The following is a 26,915-nucleotide window of genomic DNA, read 5'->3' as shown; positions in this document are numbered from 1 at the left end:
TATGGCTTGCCATATACGTATGCATATTGGTGTGACTAAATCTTACATGGCGTGGTTTTCCAAATGAAATGTGACATTGTTTTGAATCACTCTTGTAGAACAAGCAAATATGATCTCAGATGCACCCCAAAAACATAGTTGTTTTGATTTTTGTTGTTTTAAAGTTATTGTTTTCACCTTTGAATAAATATGGTTTCATACAAAATTAAAACAGTAGTTGCAAACTTAAAACATGGTTTCATGCAAGATTAAAAAACACCATATGTTATAATTGTACAAGAGAACATAAACTAGAAAACTGACAGTTTGAAGAAAACAAACAATTTGTGTAGTTGTGTATTTTGTATGACATCACACTTGTTTGATTCAAGTTTCAAAATTTACAAACTCAGCTGAAGATATTTTGAAATAGCAATTAGATAATGAATGAAAATTTCCACAGAATTCTTGGATTTTGATCCTCTTTTATAACTTCAAACTCTTTCCTATTCAGTGTGTTCCGTTCTTCTTTTACTCAAAATTATATACCACCGAAACGTGCATAGGACACAAAATGGCCTCAAATAATCGCCTTGTCGCAATTTGTGATAACTGATTACCCCATCAGTTTTTAAAGGAACTGCGCAAGGTTTGATGGGATTGACAGTCAGAGAAACTGCTTCAAAGGTACCTAGGCCTATGGATAGGATTAGGATATACGTTAGTAGAAAAGTTACGAAGACTAACTGATTTTGCTGTTCCGTCGGGAAATGTAACGTAAGGAAGAATTTTCAGTAACATGATCAATTTTTGTTCTAGGTTTTGTGACTTTATGTTTGTTTGGTTGCCTATAACTGTTTAAGACGCTTTTCCCTTTGGGGCAATTCTTTCTACACTGGGTTTGCCACTGGACTGCCTAACGTTCACATCTTTACTGTTGTGTACTTATTAATTATCGGCCTAATGTTATCGAATCTGTTCATGATGCTGGCCAAAGGCTATGGCTAGCCCTATCGTATTTCTATGCGATTGGGCAATTTGTGATCAAGTTAATTGTTTGCAACAAGCGACTTTTATTTGACATTTAATACAGTTGCTGAAGTACGGGTCTGCCAAGGTTGGGTTTATACAAGGCTAGGCTTAGTTAGACCTATTGTTAGGCTAGCCTAGGCCTAAAATCAGTGTAACAAGTAGGACTATTGTTGATATTGTTATCACATTTAGGATTTAGCCTTAAATAGAGGAATTGGGATTCTGTATGAAAAGAAACACTTTCAAGATTTCTAGATGTTCAGTTAAAAACATCAGAGTGAAATTCAGCAACTGCATTGAAATTTTATTTATCTACAGAAACATTTTTTTTTTTTGGTAGAATACCAATTAATGGTAACATGTAAGAGCAAGCAAATTATCTTAACATCTGTCTGACTTGTGTATATACTTAATCTACAGAGCCTTATTGGGCTAATGCCTCCCAATATGGAAAATGGAGGTGGGGGAGAAAAAAGTATCTTTGACGAAGAGAACGAACCGGTAGAAGGAGAAATTGCCCAGACAGATGACCAGGACTCATCAGAGGAAGCAAGTAGCGAAGATGGTTTTGATGAAGGTTTGTATTCATATATGTATTTATATTACTAACATATTTCACTATGTAACAACGGTGCTTGAGGTTACTTGTAAACCGTTCATAGCATATGTGCTATCGGCGGTGTTAGCAAATTTGGCTGTGGGGGATGGGGGCGGGGGGATGACCAGGACTCATCAGAGGAAGCAAGTAGCGAAGATGGTTTTGATGAAGGTTTGTATTCATATATGTATTTATATTACTAACATATTTCACTATGTGACAACGGTGCTTGAGGTTACTTTTAAACCGTTCATAGCATATGTGCTATCGGCGGTGTTAGCAAATTTGGCTGTGGGGGATGGGGGCGTGGGGAGGTTGGAGGCATGGGAGTAACTTAAAAGTACAGTGGCACAAATAATAACTTTTCAGATGCCATCAATGGTGCAATTGCCTGTTGAATTCCTATAGTATTTTCTGTGTCAGATCATATATTTTGCATCAATTTGTTTTGACAACTAATCTTGTCACATCTGCAATCAAACAAGGAAATCAATTTTTCAACAAGATTTTGCTATGTTTCAAAAGTAAAGAAAACAAACAGCTATATAAGAGAATGATTTAGCAAATTGCAAAGTAATTTGAACACTGTTCTTTATATATATTTTTTGGATATTATTTCTTTATTTTTTTAAAATATTTTTTTGGCTATTATTTCTTTTATTTTTGGATATTATTTTTATTTATTTTTTTTCCTTTATATATTTTAGTAAAACTCCATAAACTTTTATAAATACAAAATGTGATCACTAATTTATTCAGTAATCGAGAAATGCATGACATTAACAGTTGGTTCTAAGGCACTTTTTTCAGGCAAAGAAATAATATCCATTTGTCATTTCAATTTTTATTTTGTTGTGAAGATGATGGAGATGAGGAAGAAGAGGATGAGGATGATGAGGATGATGAGGAGGAAAGTGAGGGTCAAGATGAGGAGGAGGAGGGCAGGAAAGATGGTGACGTTGGTGAAGAAGTCTCGGAGAGTGAGTCTGACGATGACTCTGACAAGTGTCCAATATGCTTGTTACAATTCAGAGATAACGACATTGGTGTCCCAGAGAGCTGCGATCACACTTTTTGCTTGGATTGTCTCCAAGAATGGGCGAAGGTAAGTGGCATATCCGAATTTCCTCTCATTCTAAAAGATGCCCAGGATCATCCGGGAATAAATCCATCTTGTATCGATGACAAAATTATACTTCTCAGTTCACAATTTTTCTGAAGTTGTTTACAAGATTCATTTTTAATGTGTCGTATATATTAATTTTACAAAATGACTCGGGATTGATATTAGACAAGTTAAATTTTGCTGGTTGAATCTTCATTTGCTGAAATGATGCAAGCGTAGAACCTCAACCAACTGATCACAGGGAATAATTTAGTGTTCAGATTTTGTATTGTTGAAGGCTCAGAATTTTGTCCCTTAACGAAAAAGTACTCTTTAATAATATTTTAATATTTGCTTTTTATATAGCGCTTTGTACCAGCGATAAGTCTCAAAGCGCTTTACGGACGTTATATTACCCCTGGTCAATGATAATCTGTCCCAGAGACAATCCCTTCAGTCGGCAGCAGTTCTATACTGCGCCCAATGACAAGTTACCTCACAGGTACCCATTTAACCCCTGGTTGGAGAGATGCAAGTGAGATAAAGCATCTTGCCCAGGGACACAACGCAATGAACTACGCAGGAATCGAGCCAGCAATCCTTGGATCACGAGTCCGACGCCTTAGCCAATTGGCCACCACGCTCTCTACACACTTCCTGTTTAATAAAAAAAAAAACTTTCTACACATCTTTGGACTTGAATAGCAATTTCCATTTTGCATAGCATTTTCTGGTGCTATACTGGGTAAATTATTCCATGCATTTTGCATAGGATTTAGCGATGTGATACCAGATAATTTATTCTCTGAGATCAATTGGTTGTTTCATTCCTCTAGTAACTTTGGCAATTTATTCTGTATGCAAAAAGTATCCATAGCATTTTTCCCTTTCGCCCCCAAATATTGCCATCAGAGGTGGTAAGTAGCACAGTCAGTGGACAACACAAAACAATGCCAGTTTGATATACATGTCTAGGTGCAGTCACAGGCCACACGATAAGTATTGACAATTATCAGTCAAAGAAATGGCTTGAGTTTTGGTACCTTATAGGAGCTATGTGTTACTACTTATCATCAGTAAATATTTATTGAGCAGTTCCCATAGCCTGTAAAGTAACTGATGTGTACGGTAATTTAGGATAATGCTAGTGGGAACTTTATTTTAGCCGGTCAATTTTTTTTAAGGGCTTGCATTATGTCGCCAGTCGCTTAATTGTGAAATTCTAGGTCTGAATCATCAAAAAATTGTAAGGTCAGGCCTCGGGTCCGGACAAATATAGTCAGTATCTCATCGTCTTGAACATGCACTAGATGCAAAATATTTTGGCGAATGAAGAAAACAAGGGCTAGTACTCAAAACTTCATTTTATTAGTACGGAAAGCAAAGGAAATCTTGCTTTATATTCTGCAACTAAGTGTGTTATCTGAACAAACTTGTAAGTTCTGTCCATTTCTGCTCTCTTCACTTCCAGAACGTAACCACGTGTCCGGTCGATCGGAGTTTCTTTGAATGTATCCTCGTAAAGAACTCTGTCGGCGGTGAAGTCGTGAGGACAATCAAAGTGGACAAGAAGAAAGCGGAAGACCCCATACCTGAAGATGATCTAACCTTCTGTGAGGTAAAACGATAAAATACAAACTTCTTAAAATATGGATATATGGAGTTTTTGCACCAAAAAACTGTGCAAAATATCAATGCAAAGTTCCTGTTTTCAGTTTGGGTCTTAAAGGGCAAACTTTCTAAGTTGCTATGTCATGTATAGTTAAATATAAAATGAACTTTCAGTATCTCAGCACTTAACCATTTTGCATTTGTACGAAAGACTAAAGGCATGAGAACACCTGATTCGGACAAATTCTTTCCTATTAGGTACTTTCATGTCATGCTTCAAAGCACTTGCAATAACAGTTTTGAGCAGAATAAATATGATGTTTCTATCTTTTAAAGGTAAGGAACTGCTAGTATGGTTAGTAAGAGTGCATTGATGCATCATGATATGAGAGGGCAGTACTAGTGTAAGCACTGGAAAATTGTTCTGACTGGAAACAAAAATCAAAAATTCAGATAATGGAAGACCTCAAATGCAGGTCAGGACTCATTTGGTCATATTTTATTATTGTAAGTGATGTTAGCACATGTAGAACTAACTATATGCATAAGTTCATAGCCTCGATATGCCTCGGAATGTACCATTTTGGCATTAATTTTGAATTCATGGAGGAATCCTCAGATAGTGGCAGTTTGCTTCAATAACCTCAGTCCTATTCAAAATCCTGGATCTGCATCTGGTATGAACAGGAGTTAACATAAAGAATGAAATAATGATGTAATAACCTTAGGTGAAGGAGGAGAGGGAGAGAGGATGAGATGATGAGAGTAGAGAATAACTCAATCCAAACATCATAAATGAATTATGGATTATGCCAACTCGCTTCTATATGGTTTACCAGATAATCAGCTTCAGATCGTTTTCTTATGCCGCTCCTACTCTTTGGAACTCACTTCCACTGCACATCAAGTCGGCACCCAACGTTAACATTTTCAAAAACAGACTCAAAACTTATCTATTTTTGTCTGCCTTCCCTGAGCACTAGCGCCACTGAGTCTTAGTTTTCCTCTGGACATTGGCGCTATATAAATTTGCATTTATTATTTTTATTATTATTATTATAAACGATACATTTTGTCAACTTGTCTTGCAGCAGGAAGATAGTACTTTGAAGAGATGCTCTGGTCTCATCATATCAATAAATTTAAACTTTTCAAAGACATGTATGCAAGTCATCTCTCTTGATCTATACTTTTAGATGTGCGGTCACAGTAACCATGAAGACCGCCTTCTCTTGTGTGATGGTTGCAACCAAGGCTACCATTGCGAATGCCTTGAGCCTCCCCTGGAGTCCATCCCCGTCGAAGAATGGTTCTGTCCAAATTGCGCCCCCACTCACCAGGGTAAGTCTGACTTCACCACACAAAGTTGAAATCGGTTGGATGTGTCATATGACTTCACTTCATAAATATTCATGAGTACACCATAATTTTCAGCCAATCCTTACGTGACAGCATTTCTCAAGAGAACCGTTTTGTACACAGTTTAATATGTCGAGCAATGTCATCATGCATGATACAGCCCAATTGAATGACGTATCTTCTGGACCGGGAACCCCTAGGGAAAATTCTAACCCTAACCCAAGAAATACTGCATCACATGTAGTATCATGCAATACCGTACTTCTTGAGGCAATGCAACTGCCACATTTTAATTTGTCTTGAGAGATGAATAAAGTTCTTGGTGATTTGCTAGGTATTGGCATCCATACTGCCTCCGAGCTGCTAATACCTGAAGATTTGCCTGTTTTGGTAGATGTGTCAACTAGATTAGTCTGATTGCTACTTCTAGTGCAAGGAATGCTGTGAAAGTAACTACAAGTCATTTGCACTGAAATGTTTTGTTGATTACATTATTGAATTTACAGAGAAGTAGAACATACATGTTGGGTACTCTTAATAAAACAACCGAAATGCTGAAATCAACCATGGGCTTTAATTTGCTGTGTTAATCAACTAAGTAAGCAAATATATAATAGAGTCACTGACAGAGGTAAAGCCTGTATTAAGCTTGCTGTGTAATGAAAGTATGAAGAAAAACGTTTTCTGTTTGATGAACGTTTCAAACTGATTAGCAGCAGCGGAGGGAAAACATGGAATTAAAGAAACAGCTCAGGATAAGTGGATTGTTAGTGTCATTTACTGTAAAATGGTGCTTGGCCAAGAGGCACAAGATAATAGTTATCATGTGTCCATCAGAACTTACAAAATTCTGATATAAAAATCGTGAAAAATTTGAATCACAAAACAACACTAATGGATTGATGATCATCTCTGTGCTTCAGTGTCAGATGAGAGCAGTGACGATGAAGGAGAATACTTTAGCAACCTTAGGAGGGACATCCCCCGTTATGTGGCTCGTACCAGCATCACTGAAAGAGTCCGCAGGAGGGTGCATGAAGCTAGGAGAGCTATTCTGCTAACAGAAACACCATCGGTGAGTCTTATGTAAGACCTGTAAGTGCTCACAAAAAGCAGCATGACGGAGGTTGGCAACAGCATGGTCTTGATGGTTTATGTTTATTAATTAATATTTTGAAGTCATGAGAAGGTACTTCCTTCGGCTGTGAAAACTAAGAACTTTTCATGATTCATCTAGGAATTTAAATTTACATATACGTAGGAGACTAGATGTCGTCATACAGTCACGCTTCTTAAACAATGGTTTGCAACCCCAAAAACGTTTTTATTTTAGGTCACAAGCTGTGCAGCGGAAAGAAAAATAATATGATCAGTAAATCTTTCCAATGGCAAACGGACAGTAAATTTCCTCATTGACACACAAAGGTGCCATTGTTCACAAACTTTTTCATGCTAATGTGCAGCAATCAATTATGAATCTCCAAGGAGTGTTTATTGGGTGATTTTAAGCCTATAGAAATTTATGTGTTGTGACTGAGTCTGGAGAAACCAGAACATGAGTTGCCAAGGAAACTTGTTTGGGAAGTTGGGTCTTACAATATATCGCAATTATTGATACTAGTTCTAGGAGATGAGAAAATTGTTAGCTTACAGATGATGTCATCCATGCTGCTCCCAGGTTTTGGGCTTGAGTTACTCTTTCATTCCACTGTCATTCTTGTATCGTCATTTTAAAGTGCATGAATAACAAAACCGAGATTGTTCATGAAACTTATTCTGTGGTATTGAATTAGACACAACTGATCGCTTTGTACCAACTGTATTGTTTCTCCTTGGAACCGTTGCAGGTCAGTTCCTCGGCCATGCCAAACGTCGCTCCTCCCGCACGCAAGAAGACGGTCAGAAAGGTCACCAGGAAGAGAAGACGCAAACCGGGGCCGAAGAAGAAAAGAAAAACCACAAAGAGGAAGACCACAAAAACCACCAAAGGAAAGGGGAGCAAGAGGAAAACAACTCGAAAGAGGAAGAGGAAAACGAGGAGACGAAAGGGCGGCAGGAAGAAAGCCCGAACAGCCAAGTCGGTCTTGCCCATAACGCCAAAAGCTAGACTGGCAGGAAAATTAGGTCTCTGCAAACCAAGAGGCGGGAGTGTGATTCCTGCACGCAAAGGTGGATCGTACGACAACTCCCTGGGTGCCCTCCGATCTCGCATAGGACTGACGCCGCTCTCCCTGCGAGGAGACCAGTACGCTCTAGAGGACATTGGGTGAGTATTTTAGTTTTTTGTTTTTGGGGGGTTTTCATTTCTTGAAAATAAGATCTCATGAAGGGGAAGGATAGACCTTATAGTGCTAGTATTGAGCAAAATATCTTGGGCTGTCAGGATGGGTATCAAGGGGTTCATGTGAGAGCAGAATAAATATCTAGATTATTTTGAGGAAAATTTTTAAGGAAGCTTCATGTATTGTTTACTTGCTTTCTTTCTGGATACTATGAATGTTTTGTGTGTCTGTGTCAAATTTTGACAACCTTGTTAACCATTTTCTTCTCTCTCTCCAGGGATGAGGCTGGTCCTGTTGCAGTACCCAGAATTTCTTCAGTATTGAGAGGGTAAGTGTAACATACCAAAATATCTATTTGCAATATGGATGATATTTGTCAATTATGGACTGGCTAAGTGATCATACGCCCTGTGTGTTAATATTCAAAGCAGCACTTATCAGCACAAGAAATTGTGATAAAGTGAAATACTGAAATGAGAGAAATATTCTGGAGCCCAAAAAAAAACAGAGGGAATCTAACTTTGATTTATTTGACTGTAATTTTCTGTATTGTGTCACAAGATAGTCTTGCAAAATGTTGTTGTTAAAAATAGATGTGCTGAAACATGCGAGTAGAAAGATACACGAAGAAGCATGAGAGATTCCTTAAATTTGCATCAACGTGTAAAGTTCTGTCTCTTTTCATGTTTGGTGTGCTTTATTTGCTGTTTATTGTTCCCAGCACCAAGTTGGACTTTCTATTAACTTTGTTGAAGCCCTTTTTTGCAACCTAAAAAAGATTGAAATGTGATGTCAGTAAATATGTTACCTTGGATAACTGACCGTTTTACCCAGTGTGAGTTTTTGCGGCATTATTAAAGCCCTCAATTTTCCCCACGTTTGCTGCACAAAGACCGTAGTAAAGGTTTTGTTTGTGAAGGATATACGTGAGCCAAAAAATGTCTTGTGTTCATAGAAATGCATTAACTTTCGGATATACACTTCAATTTATTCCTACTCTGATAGTTAATTTGATAAAAGAAAACATTTGTCAAGGTAGGTTTGTCGTTTATTTGACAGAGTTATTCTGGTCTCTAGTCCTATGTTGTTTAAGCTTCATGTATATGACAATATTATTCATTTTTGGTCTCTAGTCCTAGGTTGGTAAAGCCCGTAGAGCCAGCATCAAGTCCTGTAGACCTCCTCAGTAGCATCATGGCCGGTCAGAATCTTCTCCACCTACCTGGATCAGATGTTAAAATTCATAGAGACGGAACCCTCAGTGCAATCAAATCACCACCACCAGGTTTGGTTAAATTTTGAATCTCTGTTTTGTGGGTGTACGTGACGATGGGTGTTTTACAAGTGCAAAAGTTTATTAAGGGGAGTGTCACAAACTCTGACATTGGGTGTGGAGTTTCATTAACTACTGTAGATGAAAAGTAAAAATCAAAATAAAATAAAACTGTTATCAAACTGCTTATCCACTAGAGAGCCTGTGTAATAGAATGTGTAAAAGTAAGTTGGCCTGACGTTTCGATCCTAGCAGGATCTTCTTCAGAGGCTAAATGACAAGTAACAGTAACAGAAGGGACTGTGCTGTTTTTGTCCCTTCTGTTACTGTTACTTGTCATTTAGCCTCTAAAGAAGATCCTGCTAGGATCAAAACGTCAGGCCAACTTACTTTTACACGTAGATGAAAAGTAGCGGAATAATTGTAACTCTGTTGTACCGTCTGCTCAACACTAAGTTGAAACTTCTGCAGCGTCGCCCAGGTTGAACAGCCAGGATTTCCACTGCCACAATAAGAAAGTCAAAATATAATAAAACTGTTAGCAAACTGCTTACCCACTAGAGAGCCTGTGTAAGATAATGTGTTAAAGTAAGTTGGCCTGATTTTTTGATCCTGGCAGGATCTTTTTCAGAGGCTTAATGACAATTTTTTTTTTATTGTCATTTAGCCTCTGAAGAAGATCCTGCTAGGATCGAAACGTCAGGGCAACTTACTTTTACACACAATAAGAAAGTCACAACATTTCTTTCCACGTTTGACAAGAGCTTCACTGGTTGCCTAACTCCCTTTTGTATTGATTTTAAACTTCCTGTTATTACCTTCAAAGCTCCTAATGGTCTCACTCAAACTTTTATCTATGCAAGTTCTTCAATGCAAAATTGATTACCAAAGTGATGTTCCCTTATTGGGACCAGCAAGCTTTTATTGAAATATGTCCAAACAATGGAATATAAATAATTTAATTGCTTCCAAAGGTCATATTGCAGATGTGTCGTGTCACGTTTTTGCATCCTCCGTCATGTTGATAGCATCTTATGAGTCACGTTTGAATTGCTGTCATTTGGTCTCTCTCTCTCCATATTTCTAGAAAATGCATCCTGCGATGTGACCAGAAGCCCATCTGGATGTAGTGCTATCCTCAAGAATATGGACAACGGTAGAACAAATTCAAGAGGGAATACATTCAGGGTGAAAGAGACACCATTAAACGGAGAAAATGGAACCTCTGAAGCAGCAGTAGGGAAGGACCATGGTGCTGTGGAGGGCGATGTGCAGGACCCTCCTTCCAATAGAACTGCCGGTGATGGGGGCGGCGCTAATGAAGTATCCCATGATCTGGCTCCAGACAATGGGGCCGAATTTAACAATTATGAGAGGGGGGAGGGTCACGGTGACGGAGTCTCTGCCGATTCCACGCATTTGCTAAACGGTGACACCCGGTCCAGGAGGAGAGACAGAGGGAAGGACAGAAAGAGACGAGACTCGGGGGAAAGATCGGAAGAAGGAGAAACAGGAGAGGAAGACAACGATACGGAGGAAGAAGAAGGAGAAGAGCGTGTGGGTAGCAGCACTTCCGACCAGAGGATACCAGAACCTTCGGATGAACGAGATCAACTTGAAACATTCAAATTCTGTGGCGATACACGATCGAGGAACTACAGGCAAGGAAACTCTAGAAATAGATCTCATGGAAAGGGCCGATCTCACTCGCGGAGAAGGTCAGGGTCACAAGAGAGATCGAATAATCTTGGAAGGTCTGACACGAGACGGCAAACGGAACCAAACGTCGACTCTAATGCCAAGGAAAACTCTAGTTTGAGGGATCGGGCTAGTCCCAGAGGGCATGCTAGCGTAACTGGGCATTCTAGTCCAAAGGGCCAGGACGGTCCTCTGGAAGTTGAAGACAAGAGGAAGGAACCAGACGATAAAGAAGACCCGGGACAAAGTATTGAAGACGAAGTGATGTTGGACGAGGAGAAAGTAGAGCGGGAAGAAGGCGAGGATGTCGAAAGTGATCAGGATGATGTAAAGAGAGAACAATCTCAAAATGCAACCGTGAGTAGTTCCGTCTCCCAGCCAGGGAGAGACTCCGATCACGAGGAGGGCCTGGTGCAGGAAGACGAAGGAGCCATTAGCACAGATGGCGAAAGGGATGAAGATGAGGAGGGCACAGTCGAAGAGGAGGGAGTAAAAAGCAAGGTTTACAGTACTGCGAAAGAGGCAGAAAAGGTCGCAATAGACGAGGGTGAAGACCACGAACAAACCGAGAGGGATTTGTTACAGAGTCCTCCGGAGAAAAGCAGAAGGTCTGAACGTGACGGGGAGGAAAAGCCAACGGAGAAAATTTCAGAAAAGAGGAAACACAGCGAAGATTCGGAGGAGGAAGGGGAGGTAAAAAGCGACGAAGAAAAATCGACAAGGAAGAGATCAAAGAAAGCCAGACAATCTGGGGAGGTTAAAAAGAGAGACAGAAGGCGTGTGATTATTGAAAAGGACAAGACGGTATCGTTACATAGTAAGGAAGAATTAGATGGGGAGACCAACGATGGGGAACGAGAGAGCGGTGAAGAGAAAAAGAGCAAAGACTCTGGTAAGCATGTAGATTTGAGACAAGTCATCCGCATCAAAAGGGATTCACCCACAAGAGAGCGCAGCAGCAGTTCAAGGTTTGGAGATGACTTTAGCGACGAAGACTTGGAGTCGGACGAACGGCTCATCCGAAACGAACGAGAGTGGGACCAGTTGAGGTACTACGAGGAGAGGTACCCCGACTTTGATTACGAGGCGTTTCACGAACATTGGAATAGCATGGACTATTATGAGAGGGAAATGTATTGGGAGAACTTTAGGATCACAAGGGAAAGGGGGTTCGAACACGACGACAGGTTCTACCTCCCGGACGAGCCAGTCAGGCCCCCCCGGGCGGATGAAGCACCAGTAGCAGCGACTGCGGGAGAGGCGAGGGACTCTAGGTTTGGGAGGAAAGAAACGACCAGGGAGCGATTAAGAAGAGAACGTCTTCAAGTGGAAGCCGCTCGAAAGAGGGAAGCCAAAATGAGGGATCCGGACAGCTGGAAGGAGTTAGATAAAGAGATAGAAGCGAGAAGGCTGAAATTCAAGGCTGAGATCGAGAGAGAGGAGCGAGAGAAACAGAAACTGCGAGAATTCGAAGAGAGTGAAAAGATCAGGTTGAAGGAATTGGAAAAGGAAAAGGAGAAGGAGAAGGAAAAACAGAAGCAGAAGGAGAGGGAAAGAGAGAAGGAGCGCGAACGGGAGAAAGAGAGGGAAAGAGAAAAGGAAAGGGCGAGAGTACGAGAACGCGAGCGAGAGAGGGAGAAGGAGAGAGACCGAGAACGGGAGGTGGAGAAGGAGAGAGAACGAGAGAAAGAGAGGCAAAGGGAGAAAGAACGTGATAGGGAGCGAGAGAGAGATAGGGAGAAGGAACGGGAGAGGGATCGCGATCGCGAAAAGGGCCGAGACAAATCTAGTAGAGGGAAGAAGAAAAATAAATCTCGGTCAAGGAGCAGCTCCAGACACAGATCATCGTCAAGCAAGACCAGAAGGAGCGAGAAGAGAGATTCCCCGAAGAGGCGTTCGGACCGTTCCTCGTCCCGCAAGATTCCCGCAGCTTCAAGCAAAGATAAGATAGTAGTGATAAAAGAGGTCAAACCTAAGAAGAGAGATAAGAAGCCGCCAGTAAAGGCAAAGTCAGGGCAGCAGAAAGTCATAGAGACGATCGTCCTCGATTCCGACTCCGAAGAAGAAACCAAAAAGAAACCGGAGAAGAAGAGAAGCATTCAGCCGACCCCTTCAAAGCCGCCGCCATCAGAGGTCGTGGATAAGGTAGAGGAGGCTGTCACTGCCAGCGCAACTCCTGCCAAACCTGCAGCAGCAACGGAAAAGGCTAAGAAGAAGAAGAAAGTGAAAGGTGGGAAGGCAGAGAAAGGGGTGAAGGGTAAGAAGGGGAAGAAAGGCAAAGGTAAAGGAGGCAAAGATAAGAAGAAGAAAGTAGTTAAACGCCCTCTCTCTTTCGATGTGGAGGAGTTGGCCGCAGAAGGGCCGGTCAAGAAGAAGACCAAAAAGTCCGCAAACAAGACGGCCAAAGTCGTTCCAGTTTTACCAAAGGTGACGGAAGATGTTCCAGAAGTGTCTCCAAGTCAGGCTGAGATAGTCGGCAACGAGGGGCAAGAGGCGGGGGAACTGTTGCTCGTCAGTGATTACCATTCTCCGTTGAAATCTCCACACGAGGACGATGTCGGCGATCACCCGGCTACAGCGTCACCAATCGTGGCTCCTCCGTCTAATCAAGACCCAGAGGACGAAGATGACGACATCGTGAGCAGTGCCCTCTACGACCCATTCGAGCCGACCGCGTCCCCACCTTTGCCTCCGTCGTCCACGACTCCAGATGACTTTGTCATGGCTCCAGAGCAGATGGAGCCGGTAGTCGAAGAGGAAGAAGAAGAAAGAGATGGAAGGGTAGAGGAGGAGGTGAAGGAGGAGGATGAAGTCATACCAGTTGACCTATCGCCCGGAAAAGATCAGGAAGATGGTGAATCGCCACAGTTCAAATTCACGAAAGATTCAGACTACAGCGAGAGCCCGTCTCCGCACATGGGTAACTTCAGCGACATAGAGGGAGAGCTGTCCATCGTCACCACCCCGCCTCTGCTCGAGTCTCCAAAAGCGGCCAAGAAGGCGGAGAGTTCAGTGACGAGCAGCAGCAGTAGCAGCAAACAGGAGACGGACTCACAAGAGAAGAGCCTCTCGTCCTTGACCTCGGAGGCCACCAAGACGATAACCCAACTCTTGAAGCGGTTCACCTCCACCACCGTGACCAGCAAGGGGGTCGCACCTCCCAAGAGGAGCACGACCACATCGGTGGCAGATTCCACGCAGTCCGTCAGTTCGTCGGGCTCCGTGGACCTGTCATTCTCAGCGGATGCGATGGAAGAGGAGGTCACCAAAGAACTCAACGAGGAAGACATTGAGAGCTCTGCGGTCGACCTGTACAACAAAAACTCCAGAGAGAAGGTTAGTAACTTTCAAACTAAACAAAACCTACAAGGATATTGTCTGTGAGATTAGTGAAGATAAGGATTGACTTCAGTGTACGGTTGGTTCCAGGTTACCATGGTGGTAGATTTGAAGAATATACACCAAAGAAGAGGAAAAAACTAATGAAAAGGTGTTCTATGAAGTTGTCATCATCTACACTCGGTAGTTGCAGTTTCACTTTCAACAATCAATATCAAGATGACAGAAAGGTTTCATCTCATGAAGCGTGCAAAACCACTTCCCCATAGTTTGTTTTTTGTTGAAATGACATGAGTTGATATTGTATATTGATATATTTGATATTCCTCTCCAAACTTTAATGTCAACATGTCATTCTACTATCATTTCATGAGAACACGTGTGTTTCCTTTGATACATTTTTCTTTAATTTTTTTTTTCTTTTCTTAATTCAGTACCTGAAGAAACTTTACCATCAAGAGAGAGTTGTCGAGGAGGTGAAATTGGCTTTGAAACCCTTCTACCAGAAGAAAGAAGTCACCAAAGATGAGTTCAAGGATATCATGAGGAAAGCTGTCCACCAGGTGAGTTCCTCGCTCTAAATTTTGTCATTTTGTCAGTACATCTGAGGGCGAGGTTTGCTGTCTGGCGTTTAGACCAGCAAGAAGGGGTGTACCATCTTCACAATTTAAAAGTTTTTAAATAAGTTTGTACCTTCCTTTTGATTGTCAATGGTTTTAATAAACAACTTATAAAAGTGTATGTTTCCCTCATTTTCTACTTGCAGAAGAATGCAAGCATTATTATCTTCTACCCTCACCCCCAAACAAAAAATGCCAAATCACACAGTTAATAGTGCAAAATTTGAGGTCTGTGTATGTTCAATTATGTTGATATACTGGTGTATTATGGAAAATTTCTAGCAAAGAAATCTGTTGCTTTTCAATATTCCTATCATCAATTTTAATTAACTTTTAACCTGCTGCACTGCCATTGGTGATTGCATCCAGGCCAGGCCGACGTTACATTGAAAGCAGCAAAAGCTTAACTTTTTTATCCCTTTTTTATATTCAATCAATCAGTAATTAAAGTAATTAGGATAAATTGTGAGTATGTTGCACGTTTTGTGGCATAGAGGAGTAATATTTCACATGAGACCATTGAGTAACAGACCTGCAGGATACTGGCTTGTGGAAAGCCAGATCAGTCCGACAGGAACAGTTCTGTCACAGCGCCCCCATTTTGGTCTCCTTGTGATTAAGTGCAGGCCTATATTATGAAAACATAGAGTATAGTTTTCCTAAATCCTATGCTCTCCCTGGGCCCTCTAGTCGACCACATAAACCTCAATGGAAAATTGTATTGTATCCATGGCAACTTGAAAATACACCGCTTCTGACATTCTCTTCTCTTCTCGTTCTCATCTTTCTAGGTAAGCCACAGCAAGAGCGGGGAGATAAATCCGGTCAGGATCAGGTCCCTCGTAGAAGGCTACGTCAAGAAATTCCAGTACTATCGGAAGCACTCGAAGAAACCCTCTTCTGTAAAAACGCTGGTAAACAAGGGCAAGGACATTGGATTGAAATGAAACGAAACTTCAGAAAAAGTCCCCAAAAAGAAAGAGAAGGCAGTTGTCGCCGTGGTGACCCGTATCGAACGCAAGCGTACGTCGGTCGCCAAGACTGCGTTATTTGCAACATGTAGCCAAAACAGCTTGTAACCGCTAACGGTCAGACTCTCGTAGCAAAAGACGACCGAAAAACTTTTTTGGGGTTTGAGCATTTGAGTCTAGTGACAGAGATTTTTGTGAGTGGAAGTGAAATCATGTAAAGAGAGCGTTATGTTTTTTTTTTTTCTCGTTTTTTTTTGTAAAACTATTATTTATCGTTTTGCGGAAATTCATCGAGCAAGCTACGAGTCCAGGGATGACGGGAACAGGTCGGAAGCCGGCCGATTCTAAGCAGGGGTGCATTTTGTGGGCGTCGTTAAAACTTGTCTCGGAATGATATAATTCAGCAACGGTACGACACACATGACTAATGGATGCTCGTCGTGTCAGAGTACGAAACACGATCAAGGTTTAATTCCAACTTTCATGGCATGTTGTAAGATTCACATAAAAAAGTTTTTTTTCATCCATGAAAATGTCTGGGTATGTTTGATTCATTAGTTATGGCAAGTGTAGAGCCTGTGCTTAATTTGTAAGGGGGGGGGGGGGTGGGGAAGGGAGGGAGGGGGTTTGGTGGGGAAAGGAATATGACAAAGAAGCCATACTTAATTGTTTTTCTTCTTTCAAGTCATATCTCTAAAAATGATTTGCTTGTCTTCTCTGAAAAATGTTAAGTTCTGTTTAGAGGGAAATCTTAGGGAAATTTGTTTAGCATAATATACTTCTACCACAAAAAAAAAGTGAAAACTATAGTTTAAAGCCCAAATGGTTGGGTCTCACACACAAGTGGTAAGATTGTACGGTTGTTTTTCTTGGAAATAGTGACTAAAATAAGCTTTTTTCAAATATCCAGTCAGGATGTTTTTCGGTTAAAACATAAATATGAGAGATTGATTCAACCTTAGGGAAGTGGTTAACAGTCGAGAAGGATTAAATGTAAATCAGAGGATCACCTGACCGTGATGTTTTAATGAGCTTGTTGTGTTTATTAAGTATCATAATCAAAGTAGAAAAACAACAGACAGGAAATCGGTCGATTTTTAGTCTGTGAATTTTGAAAATGTATCGAGAATTCAGAATCGGATTGATCCCTCGGCTCCTGTTGAGTATCTTACAGTTGTGATTTAAGTGGGAAAAAAAACAACTTGTGCGTTCAAACCACGGAAGTATTACCCTTGCTGGCATGATCAAATTGACGTGGTATGTTAAATAAAAGTGTTAGGTTTAACCATAAACTTTCTCATGTGTTTCGCAAAGGACATCCTTTGGCTATTTCGTATCAGATACTAAAGGGTACATTGGTTGACATCGTCTTTCATAGACCAGGGTTTCCCCCCAAATCGTTTGCAGCCCGGGCCAAATCTGACCTGTGCAAAAAAATAATCAGCCCTGCAATCTTGCCGCCCTCGTTATCGGGTATGGCCTTAGCCTCAAAAAGACACGTTGTCATTCTGCCTGGCTCTTGGCTTCAAAAACCGATCCCCCCTTCCCCCACCTGGCCCCACATAGAAAATAAATTGAGATGAACCCCTCTCATGGACGGACAAAAAGGGGGTAAATAGTGGGGATGTTTTATTTACAATGTATTCGAAATCTATTTGTCGATAGTTGAGCAACTTTTTAGGTGGTTGCATTTTCCCAGGTAAAGCAGGTTTTGTGGTATTTAGTCAACAATTATCACCGAAGTTATACTCAAAATAGTGAGATTTCAATTGTTCCGATTAACTTGTCGCAAATTAGACGTTATCGGTCGTGTGATCAATCGATTCGATTTGGTTGCCCATGCAGGCTATCTGTATATTACAGTTTTAGTCTCACAAAACAAAAAAATGAGGAACTTTACTAGTGACATCAGTTATGTTGGTCATCACACACAGGTGCAAATGTAGGGGTGGTAGGGGTGGGGTCAACAACACCCTTTACAGCCCCACACAAAAGAAGAACAGGAATTATTAGCACAATTTTGCGTGTATACCTAACTTATGGCCTTAATATATCTCAGAATGCACCATTTTAAGTCTTATTTTCCTTTTCCTGGAGGAGCACCCACAGACCCCTCTACAAGGGAGGTGGGTCCATCACCCCAGAGCCTTACCCCTTCGTCTTTGAAATCCTGGATCCGCACCTGGAAAAAATGCACAAAAATATCTTTTTACGAAAACATGTTGCCAATCACAGTTCACCTTAACAGGAACTGTCTTCGTTTTATTGGGTTTTTTTTCTTCGTTTACCTTACACTCAACATAAGACATTAATATGTGCTAAAGGTCCAAAATACTGGTGAGATTAAGCAAGGAGAGTGTCTTTGGTTACATTAAAATATGTCAGAAGTCTGAAGAAGCCACTCCGTCAATTCTTAAATGAATCCTGCGAAGAAATAAACTTCACTGTGACGGGGAAGTTCAAAAGGGATTTGAAAGTTTTGGTATTGGCTTTTAAAATTCAAGTTCTAGGCGCAGAAGGATAAATCAGTATTTAGTTACTACTTAATTGAAAGAGAAATTACAGTTTTCTTTTCGTGTTGTGTTTTTCTATGACATTGTTTCCCCCCCCCCCCCCCATAACTTCCCTGCACTTAGAACAATTATCAGAATTTGGCATTATTTTGGGAAGGTTTTTGACATAATCTTCATAAAGTGTTTAATCCTTTTCTATAATTTGATTCTTATTTATTTGAACAAAAATGTTTATTCCATATTTTTTTATGTAGTAAAGTTAATCCAGTCACATGAAATTTGAAAGAAGACAGTAGAAGTTGCCCTTATTCAGCAATTTTAAGTTTGTTTTTATTCTATGTGTAGGATATTTTAATAGTTAATTTTTCAGTTAATTGAAAACTCACTGAGTGGATTGAGCTTCCGGTCAATTTGAGTGAAATGAGGAGGAAAAAAAAACATTAGGAGACAACAAAAGAAGAAAGACCATTTTTTTCTTCTAATAATATATAGAAATAAGTAAGCTTTGTATGTTATTAGGTGATAATCCTTGTTACAATGTGTGGGTTCTATCCAATGGTAATAGACACTCGCACGAAACTTGGATATTGAGAGTAGTAGTAGTCATATGAATGTCAAAGGTTATTTGAGAATAAACACCAGCACAAACAGGCACGGTATTACCGTTTGGTCTTTGTCTAAGCCCCATCAAATGCCCAACTTCCAGAATCACGTTTTATTTGACTACGGAGGATATGTCATATTTGTATTTATATAGTAAGTGACTTAGGTATGATTATTTTTGTCAAATTGTCATGATTTTGACATAGATTCGTCAAACTTTGACACACCACAAAAAAAAGGTAAAAATATAACTTGTTGTTATGACGGAAATATCCACTCTGAGCATGCGCGCAGTTTTGAAATAACGAAATGGCTTATTCTGCATATGTAGAACTTTTATATGCAGAATGAGCCGTTTTGTTATTTGAAAACTGCAGTAGAACGATTGATGAATCATAACAGAAGGTTTGTTTTTATCTCCTTCCTCATACAAGGGTTCTTAATAGGTGTCCTACGGGCCAAAATAAGTCCACAATACGAACAACTTACTAGACATGAGCACCATTTTCTGGTCTCCTCTCCATTGTGTTCATTCTTCGACCCTTTTTGTGGCCTAGATAGAACGTTGATTGAGATACCATGGCCTTAGCATCTCACTTTTGAATAGGTCAGAACCAAACTCAACCCAATGTAGGTGACAAAAAAAAAAAAACTATTTGAGGTCTTCGTCTAATATTTGGCATTTTGCCTGTCATCATGCACCTTAAAAATGGTATTTGACCTCGATGATAATATTATGAAAAGATCAATTTTTCATAAACTTTTCACTGGTATCACCATGCTTTCCTGTTTCGTTTGTAATGAAGAGTTTTGTTTCTTCCTTGGTTCTCTCTAGTGCCATAAGCTCTTGCTCAACTAACTGTATGCTGTAGAAAGCTGCATATTTATTGCTATTATTACTATTATCATTATTATCCTTATTATTTTTTTTAGTTGTGCTCACATTTCGCTGTACATATACAAGTCATTAATGCTCGTTTAATGTGAAATTAGGAGAAGAAAAAGAAAAGGAAAACAAAATTCAAATGATTCTGCGGTGTTTATCTTGTGCCTGACTCTACCGTAATTGTTTTACTTTTGGGGTCGTTCAAAAGGTTTTCGAGATCCATCAGTCCACCACCCCCCTCCCACACCCTCCCGCTTCATTCTCAGGTATGGCGAGGGGTGTTTGTCAAGTGTTTACACAAACACATTTTAAAGCCCTTGAGTGGTCTGTAAATTCCCTCAATTGAACCCATTCTTTTGCAGCCGGCATATTCTTCTGTTCATGCTGTTCATTATACGAGTCACAAAAAGGAAGCCCCATATGCAAAAAAGGAACAATCTCTCGAATTAATATTCGACACCTCAAGCAATAATATTTTATGCTGGCTCTGCAAAGAATAAAACTGTAACAACACACGAACATATGTTTAACTTCAGTTATCTTTGGGCTATAATATGGACTTCGTGGACTTCAAGTTCCGATATAGAGTAATAGTTCCCCCCGCATTCATTAATAGCTGAAAAAGATGGGGACGGGTGTGGGGGGTGGGGGTGGAGAAGTTTACAAATTTAAGAAATACGCATTAATCTAAAAACCCTCGTATTCAAAAGTGGGTGTCGCGACCGTTTTTAGGGTCGCCAAAAACAAATCGAGAATAAAACTGGCTGAAATATGAAGGGAAAAGTGGAAGAATCTTGAACATTAATTAATTCAAAAGTTGCAAAAATAACACCATCTTGCAACTAAGCAGCCATAATCATAAAACACATTTTTTTAAAAAGGAGGGTATACCTCTCCCCCCCCCCCCCCGTTAAACCATTCCCCAGGGCACAACAACGTCCGCAACTTGGGTCTCATCCGATATGATGATGAAAGTTTAACTTGAGGTCACAAAAACAAAGTTTGAAGAGAACGGGACTCTAGGGGGTTCTCATATTAATGTAACAGTGATGTTCAAGGGAAAAAAACTGTTTTTTTTTTTACAAATGATCATAATATGTTGTGTCACATGTTCTTATATAAACAGAAATAAAGTAGGCGAATGTGATACGTTGTGATATTTGAACAACTGCTTGTGGAGTGATCATGAAATCTACAGGGGTGTGCTTAATGGGAATTTTCCAACAGCTGTTTGTAATATAGAACTGATAAGAAAAATGTAAATGGGATTTCTTTTTAAAAGCGCTCATAACTAGACTAACACTGATTAAGAACATGTGACCTTCACACACCCTATGCGGAGGTAAACTTACTGACCCTTTTGGCTTTCCAAAGTTCTGCTGGACTAAAACGATACTTCTTTTGCAAGTGATCTGTAAGACCTTTCAAATAGAGTTATATGGACTCGAAATGAAGAGAAACCGTGGAACACAGAAATGTCTACAACATTCTGCAAATTGTCATATGATGAACGTTGAAACACATGATACCGTAGTTTAGTATTACCCCGGCGAACGGTGACGGTAAGCCAATGTTCAGCTAAACCCAACTCACCTGCAGATCGTGGATGATCTTCGGATGATATATCACTGCTTCACTTTTCAATAAAATGGATAATTAAAGAATTACGAGGGATTACCCCACCCCCCCCCCCTACATGGGAGTCATATTCAACGGCCCCAGGACCACATGTGTCCTTCCTTGTTGGTTTCCCAAAACACCGTAGAATCACTTTTACCGACCTTGCAAACTTGTGAGGGGGACCACGGATTGCAAAGTCGGCAATGACTATACATAACGCAGATCGCAAATTCGAACTTATATACAATTAACCGCCGAAATCTTCTTTTCTAACTCCTTGTACAACCCATAATAAAGTTGGAAATACTCCAGGCTAGCCTTAAACTTGTCTGAATACGGCCAATTGGCGTTCGATTTAGCTGCTTAGCATATTACTAAGTAGTACCCAGTTTAACATCTCTAGCTTTTTTTAATTAACGCCGAAGTCATGTTTGACAACGTATGATGCAGAGATAATTTCATTTTGCTATAAAGCTCCAAGATCGGTCATTAGTAAACTGTTCCCCATGTTAAAAGGATGAAAAAAGGGATGTCGGCAGTTTTCAAAAATTGATTCTTTGGGGTACGGGTACATGGTTCTACTCCTAATTACTCTTAAATTGAACAGTGCAGGACTAAATTAGGGATAAGATAAAGAAGTATTTCGATCGGTGAGGTATAGGTCCTCATTCGTGGAGGGAGTAGTCTAAAATCTAACACAAAGAACGAGCTGTGTTGTTTTAACTTCTGGAGGTACAGTCCTTCGGTTTTACCATATAGTCTAGCAAAATATTCGACCACTTTAAATTATGATCATAAAATTTCAAGATTTATAACTTGACTAAATTGTAGCGGGCATGTATACAATTACATCTGTATTCATATACAAGATGTTGGTAACATATATATAGGTAGTATTTAAACGGCTAGTATATGTTTGTGACACATTAGTGGTGTAAAAGGGTACGTAATTTATAACACCATGGTTTACAAAAGGTTAACGGAACAATGGGCTACTTGAAGATCACCACTCCAGTTCGCAGTAACAAATATGATTTTGGGAGGGTTAACATTCTAAAGTCCATTAATAATCCAGTCCTCTTTTTATTGCGTTTGTAAACACCACTACTAGTCTGTTTACTGTATATTTTTACGTGTTGAGTGATGTAATGGTCCTTCGTTCCTGAAATGTACACAGGTGTGTGGGAATATATATGAAAACGGTGAACACATATAAATATGGTGATACAAGTCATGAACTTGAATAAGCTACAGTTAACCCTAAAATGAAGCGAAACATTTCAGAAAAACAACGTGAGATCAAAAAATTGAAAAGAAAAAAAAGCCTCCCTCGTGCACAACTAATATACAAGAACGCCAATATACACCGTCTTCTAAAATTCGATGGAACTTACCGCGAAGAACATTAATAAAACAAAATAGTTTAACCTCAATAATCGCATTTAATGAGGTGAAATATTATCACGTTCGTGATCCCATTATATTATTTATACTTTTTACGCACTATAGTTTCTATAATATTATATAGGCCCACACACTATATGTGCTATATTATATTAAATAGGCCCACACATATAGGATAAATCCATCACAAAATTATGATTGTGGAATGTGAGGGAATTAAGCGATTAAATCTCGCAAAAGATCATAAGACCAATTGGTTTTTATTCCTGTATAATGCAAGCCCACACAGTAAAGAACCTAGCGCTATGTACAATCAATAACTTAACATTATTACTTAATAACTTATAGTTATCGACAAATCGCTGTTTATTTCTAGACGGGCACATCGATAGTCGGACAGATGTCCTTCATTTTGTCTTACATAGTGTTCTTCTTTCTAATATTGATCTCTATCAGGTAATTCTGCTCGCCAAAGTTGCGACAACGTAGCTGCTAATCTGTCCATTACGTAATAGTGATTATTATACCAATTTCAATTCAAAGGTTTAAATGGAAATGAAAAAAAATCTGTTGTGATATGTCGATCCCTAAAAACGACAATATAATATGTACGGTGAATGGACACGTAGAGGAAGTACGACTGTATGAATGATATGCGTGAGTGGGTATGTGCGACTGTAGAATTGGTGAGTATGAAATGTTGAGTATGTTTGGTGAGTATGCACAACTATATGCAAGACAGTATGCATGTATAGTGAGTGTGCATACGACTGTATACGGTGAATGGACACGTAGAGGAAGTACGACCGTATGAATGATATGCGTGAGTGGGTATGTGCGACTGTAGAATTGGTGAGTATGAAATGTTGAGTATGTTTGGTGAGTATGCACAACTATATGCAAGACAGTATGCATGTATAGGGAGTGTGCATACGACTGTATGTACGGTGAATGGACACGTAGAGGAAGTACGACTGTGTGAATGATATGCGTGAGTGGGTATGTACGTGCGACTGTATAATTGATGAGTATGAATGTTGAGCATGTTTGGTGAGTATGCACAACTGTATGCAAGACAGTATGCATGTATAGTTAGTGTGTGTATGACTGTATGTACGGTGACTGGACACGTAGAGGAAGTACGACTGTGTGAATGATATGCGTGAGTGGGTATATGTACGTGCGACTGTATAATTGATGAGTATGAAATGTTGAGTATGTTTGGTGAATATGCATAACTGTATGCAAGATTGTATGCATGTAAAGTGAGTGTGCATACGATTTTATATATGGTGGGTAGGTATGTTTAGCCTATACTGTATGTATGGTGGGTACGTATGTTTAATATGTATAGTGAGTGTGTATGCACATTGTATGTTCGGTGAGTATGTATGTTTAGTATGAATGCCTATGGTGAGGGTGAACACACTATTATATGTACGACTGTGTATGTGGTGAGTATTTGCGACTGTATGTATGGTGAGTAAGCATGTTTAGTATGCATGGTCAGTGTGTATGCATATATGTACGGTATGTATGTTCAACAGTAACCACGATTGTACTTATGTGAATTTTAACGACCGCATGTTCGGTGAGTTTGTTTGTTTGTTGTTGTTTTTTTGGGGGGGGGGATGATATACCCTCCTTTAGACTCTTCGAAAGAATGAATACATCATGAGCAGATAAACAGAGTAGTCGACAGCCCCCTTATTGACCCCACGCTTCGGAGCTGTACCTCCCTCTGACCCCCACCCCCCCCCCATCCCCACATCCCCTCGTCAGTCCTGCAGGCAATTACTGAGTCCATTTGATTACTTAGAAAATTCCACACAGACACTTTCTAAAGGTCACTGACTCCTCGGTCACGTCAGGCCAGACTGGGACTGGGTTTGAGAGTCTATTGGTGCAGTGTAGTTTCGTACCTTATTGGGTGAAGTTGTTAAAAGTCTTTGCAAATAAGTGAAAATACTTATAATCCTTGGTTAGACATACCGTTTTTTTTTATTGAATGCGAAATGTTTTGATTACTCAACAAATAAATTTAATTTATTATTATCGATATGAATATAATGATCTCTAGATATTTTGTTTAAAAATTTCATACACCGCTCATTTAAATACCTAACATATATATCTTCAATATATAGGCATATAGGGTTCTCGATATCTCTATACCTAAATTTGTGACGTCATTACTAATAACATCTGACTCGTATTGTTATATTTTCATATTATTAATATAAATTAATTATTTTAAATTTAATATTAATTATATTTATTAATTTGACACTCATGATATGACAGCTCTTATTATCCAATGACAGAGCGACATAAGGTCATGCATATTCAAAGATATCTCTAACTCATGGTAAGATGGTTTTAATCTATGGAAATCGGACGCCACAATTAATTAAAGATAATGTCTGCATTTATTTAAAGATATCTTGTAGAACTGCAATCTTATTATCTTTTTTGATAGTGCGCCACCACTGTCACACTTTTGAGATAGCTCAAGAGGTAGGCAGTAAGTGACAAGGAGGAAGATTAACAATCTTAAGTAAATCGTTCATAATCTTACCCTAAATCCACTGGATCCGGGCGAGATATTTTCAACCATTTATCAAGGAAAGCTTATAGCGGTTCATTACCCTTATAAAATTGTGAAGGTGGAACATTATATTAATCTAAACTTTTTTCCGACATGCGAATTATATGTTAGGAGGACTACCGTATTACCAGTAACCACATATTACGTAATTGACGTTTTTGTTTTACATTAGTTTAATTATAAACTTTACGCTGTGGTAAACCTTGTCGTAAATACGACTCAGTTTACAATAGCAGCACTTTAATTGCATACTCGTCCAGCTAAATTTCTCGGTACTTTTGTGTACGCACGGCAAAGAGTGTGCGTGGATTTCCATTTGGACTTGTATTTGATCAATCGTAAGAAGGATTTCGTGCTTAGCGAGGTTAACAGGACCAAGCCACTTATTTACTTTTCAATTGGATTTCTCTCACGGAATGCGGACCATTATTGTGTAGCGACCCTGATGGAGATTATCGAACAATAAGGTGGAGGTAAGAAATTTTAATTATATATCTATCCAACAGTTTCCTTTGTTTATTTATTTTATTCTTTGTTTCTATTAAGTTTACGACTGCAAATTTCAACGCAATATTTTATCGCTCGCTAAACAACAAACCAACATAGGTCCTATATTGATAATAAACTGTTAACTTCTGATCAATTTTATCATCAATTAAACAAAAGATTTCAAAATCTTCTATACAATTAGAGAACAATTCCATAGGAATCAAAGTACCCATTTAAACATTTAAATTAAAGATTTTGTAGGAACTTAACGCATATTAATTATACTACCCGACCCTTTTTCTCCGCCCGCCCCTTTCTCCAAAACATTTTTTTTCCAGGTTGAACTTCAAATAGCGATATCCGATAAAACCACAAATGGGGAAGCGGGACGGGAGAAGGGGATCGAAGGAGGGGGGGGGGGGGTCAAAAATAAAATCTTTGATTAAACCTATGAGATTTGTTGCGAGGTAAATTTCACTTTTACTCTAACACAGCGATCCGAAAACGTTTAGGCTCACGACCGAGGATCTTCCATGATGAGGACTGAACCACGACCCACCCCATCAGAATCGATGCTCAAAAACTAATTTAATCAATCTCCTGTTTTCGTAGCTAACTATTTTGACGGTTGCAAAAAAACCTCGCGAACCATCGAAGTTTTGTGCGACCCACTGTTAAGTATACCGCCCACAGTTTGCGGACGGTCGCCTCATTACATTCCCTGCCTGGGCATTTCGGAGTAAATATATACTAAATACTATATAAAAATTATAACAAATATTTCTGAATAATACCTGAGAAGTGATTCGAAACACAATAAATTCAAACATGGAAACCGACGATGATGATGAAACTTATAACAAGAACCACAAAAATTAAAATCTGTTACGTAAAAAGAATAATAGATGCTACAGTCAAAACAAAC

At 39.5% G+C, this 26,915-nt stretch overlaps 1 protein-coding gene across 1 annotated transcript; it reads left to right on the top strand.

The window, feature by feature from the left end:
- Positions 1 to 610: 610 nt before the first annotated feature.
- LOC139969655 (uncharacterized) lies at positions 611 to 18,839 on the top strand. Its single transcript, XM_071974793.1, has 12 exons — positions 611 to 756; positions 1,432 to 1,588; positions 2,470 to 2,714; positions 4,186 to 4,332; positions 5,522 to 5,666; positions 6,608 to 6,759; positions 7,532 to 7,950; positions 8,244 to 8,294; positions 9,100 to 9,251; positions 10,327 to 14,273; positions 14,711 to 14,839; positions 15,688 to 18,839. The coding sequence occupies exons 2-12, from the start codon at positions 1,447 to 1,449 to the stop codon at positions 15,841 to 15,843; spliced, it is 5,685 nt and encodes a 1,894-aa protein (XP_071830894.1). The 5' UTR covers positions 611 to 756; positions 1,432 to 1,446; the 3' UTR covers positions 15,844 to 18,839.
- Positions 18,840 to 26,915: the final 8,076 nt, after the last annotated feature.

This window comes from Apostichopus japonicus, chromosome 7 (genome assembly GCF_037975245.1).
Source record: "Apostichopus japonicus isolate 1M-3 chromosome 7, ASM3797524v1, whole genome shotgun sequence".
NCBI lineage: Eukaryota > Metazoa > Echinodermata > Holothuroidea > Aspidochirotida > Stichopodidae > Apostichopus > Apostichopus japonicus.
Note: the sequence above shows the minus strand (reverse complement) of the source record. Positions and strands in the feature narration are given on the sequence as shown.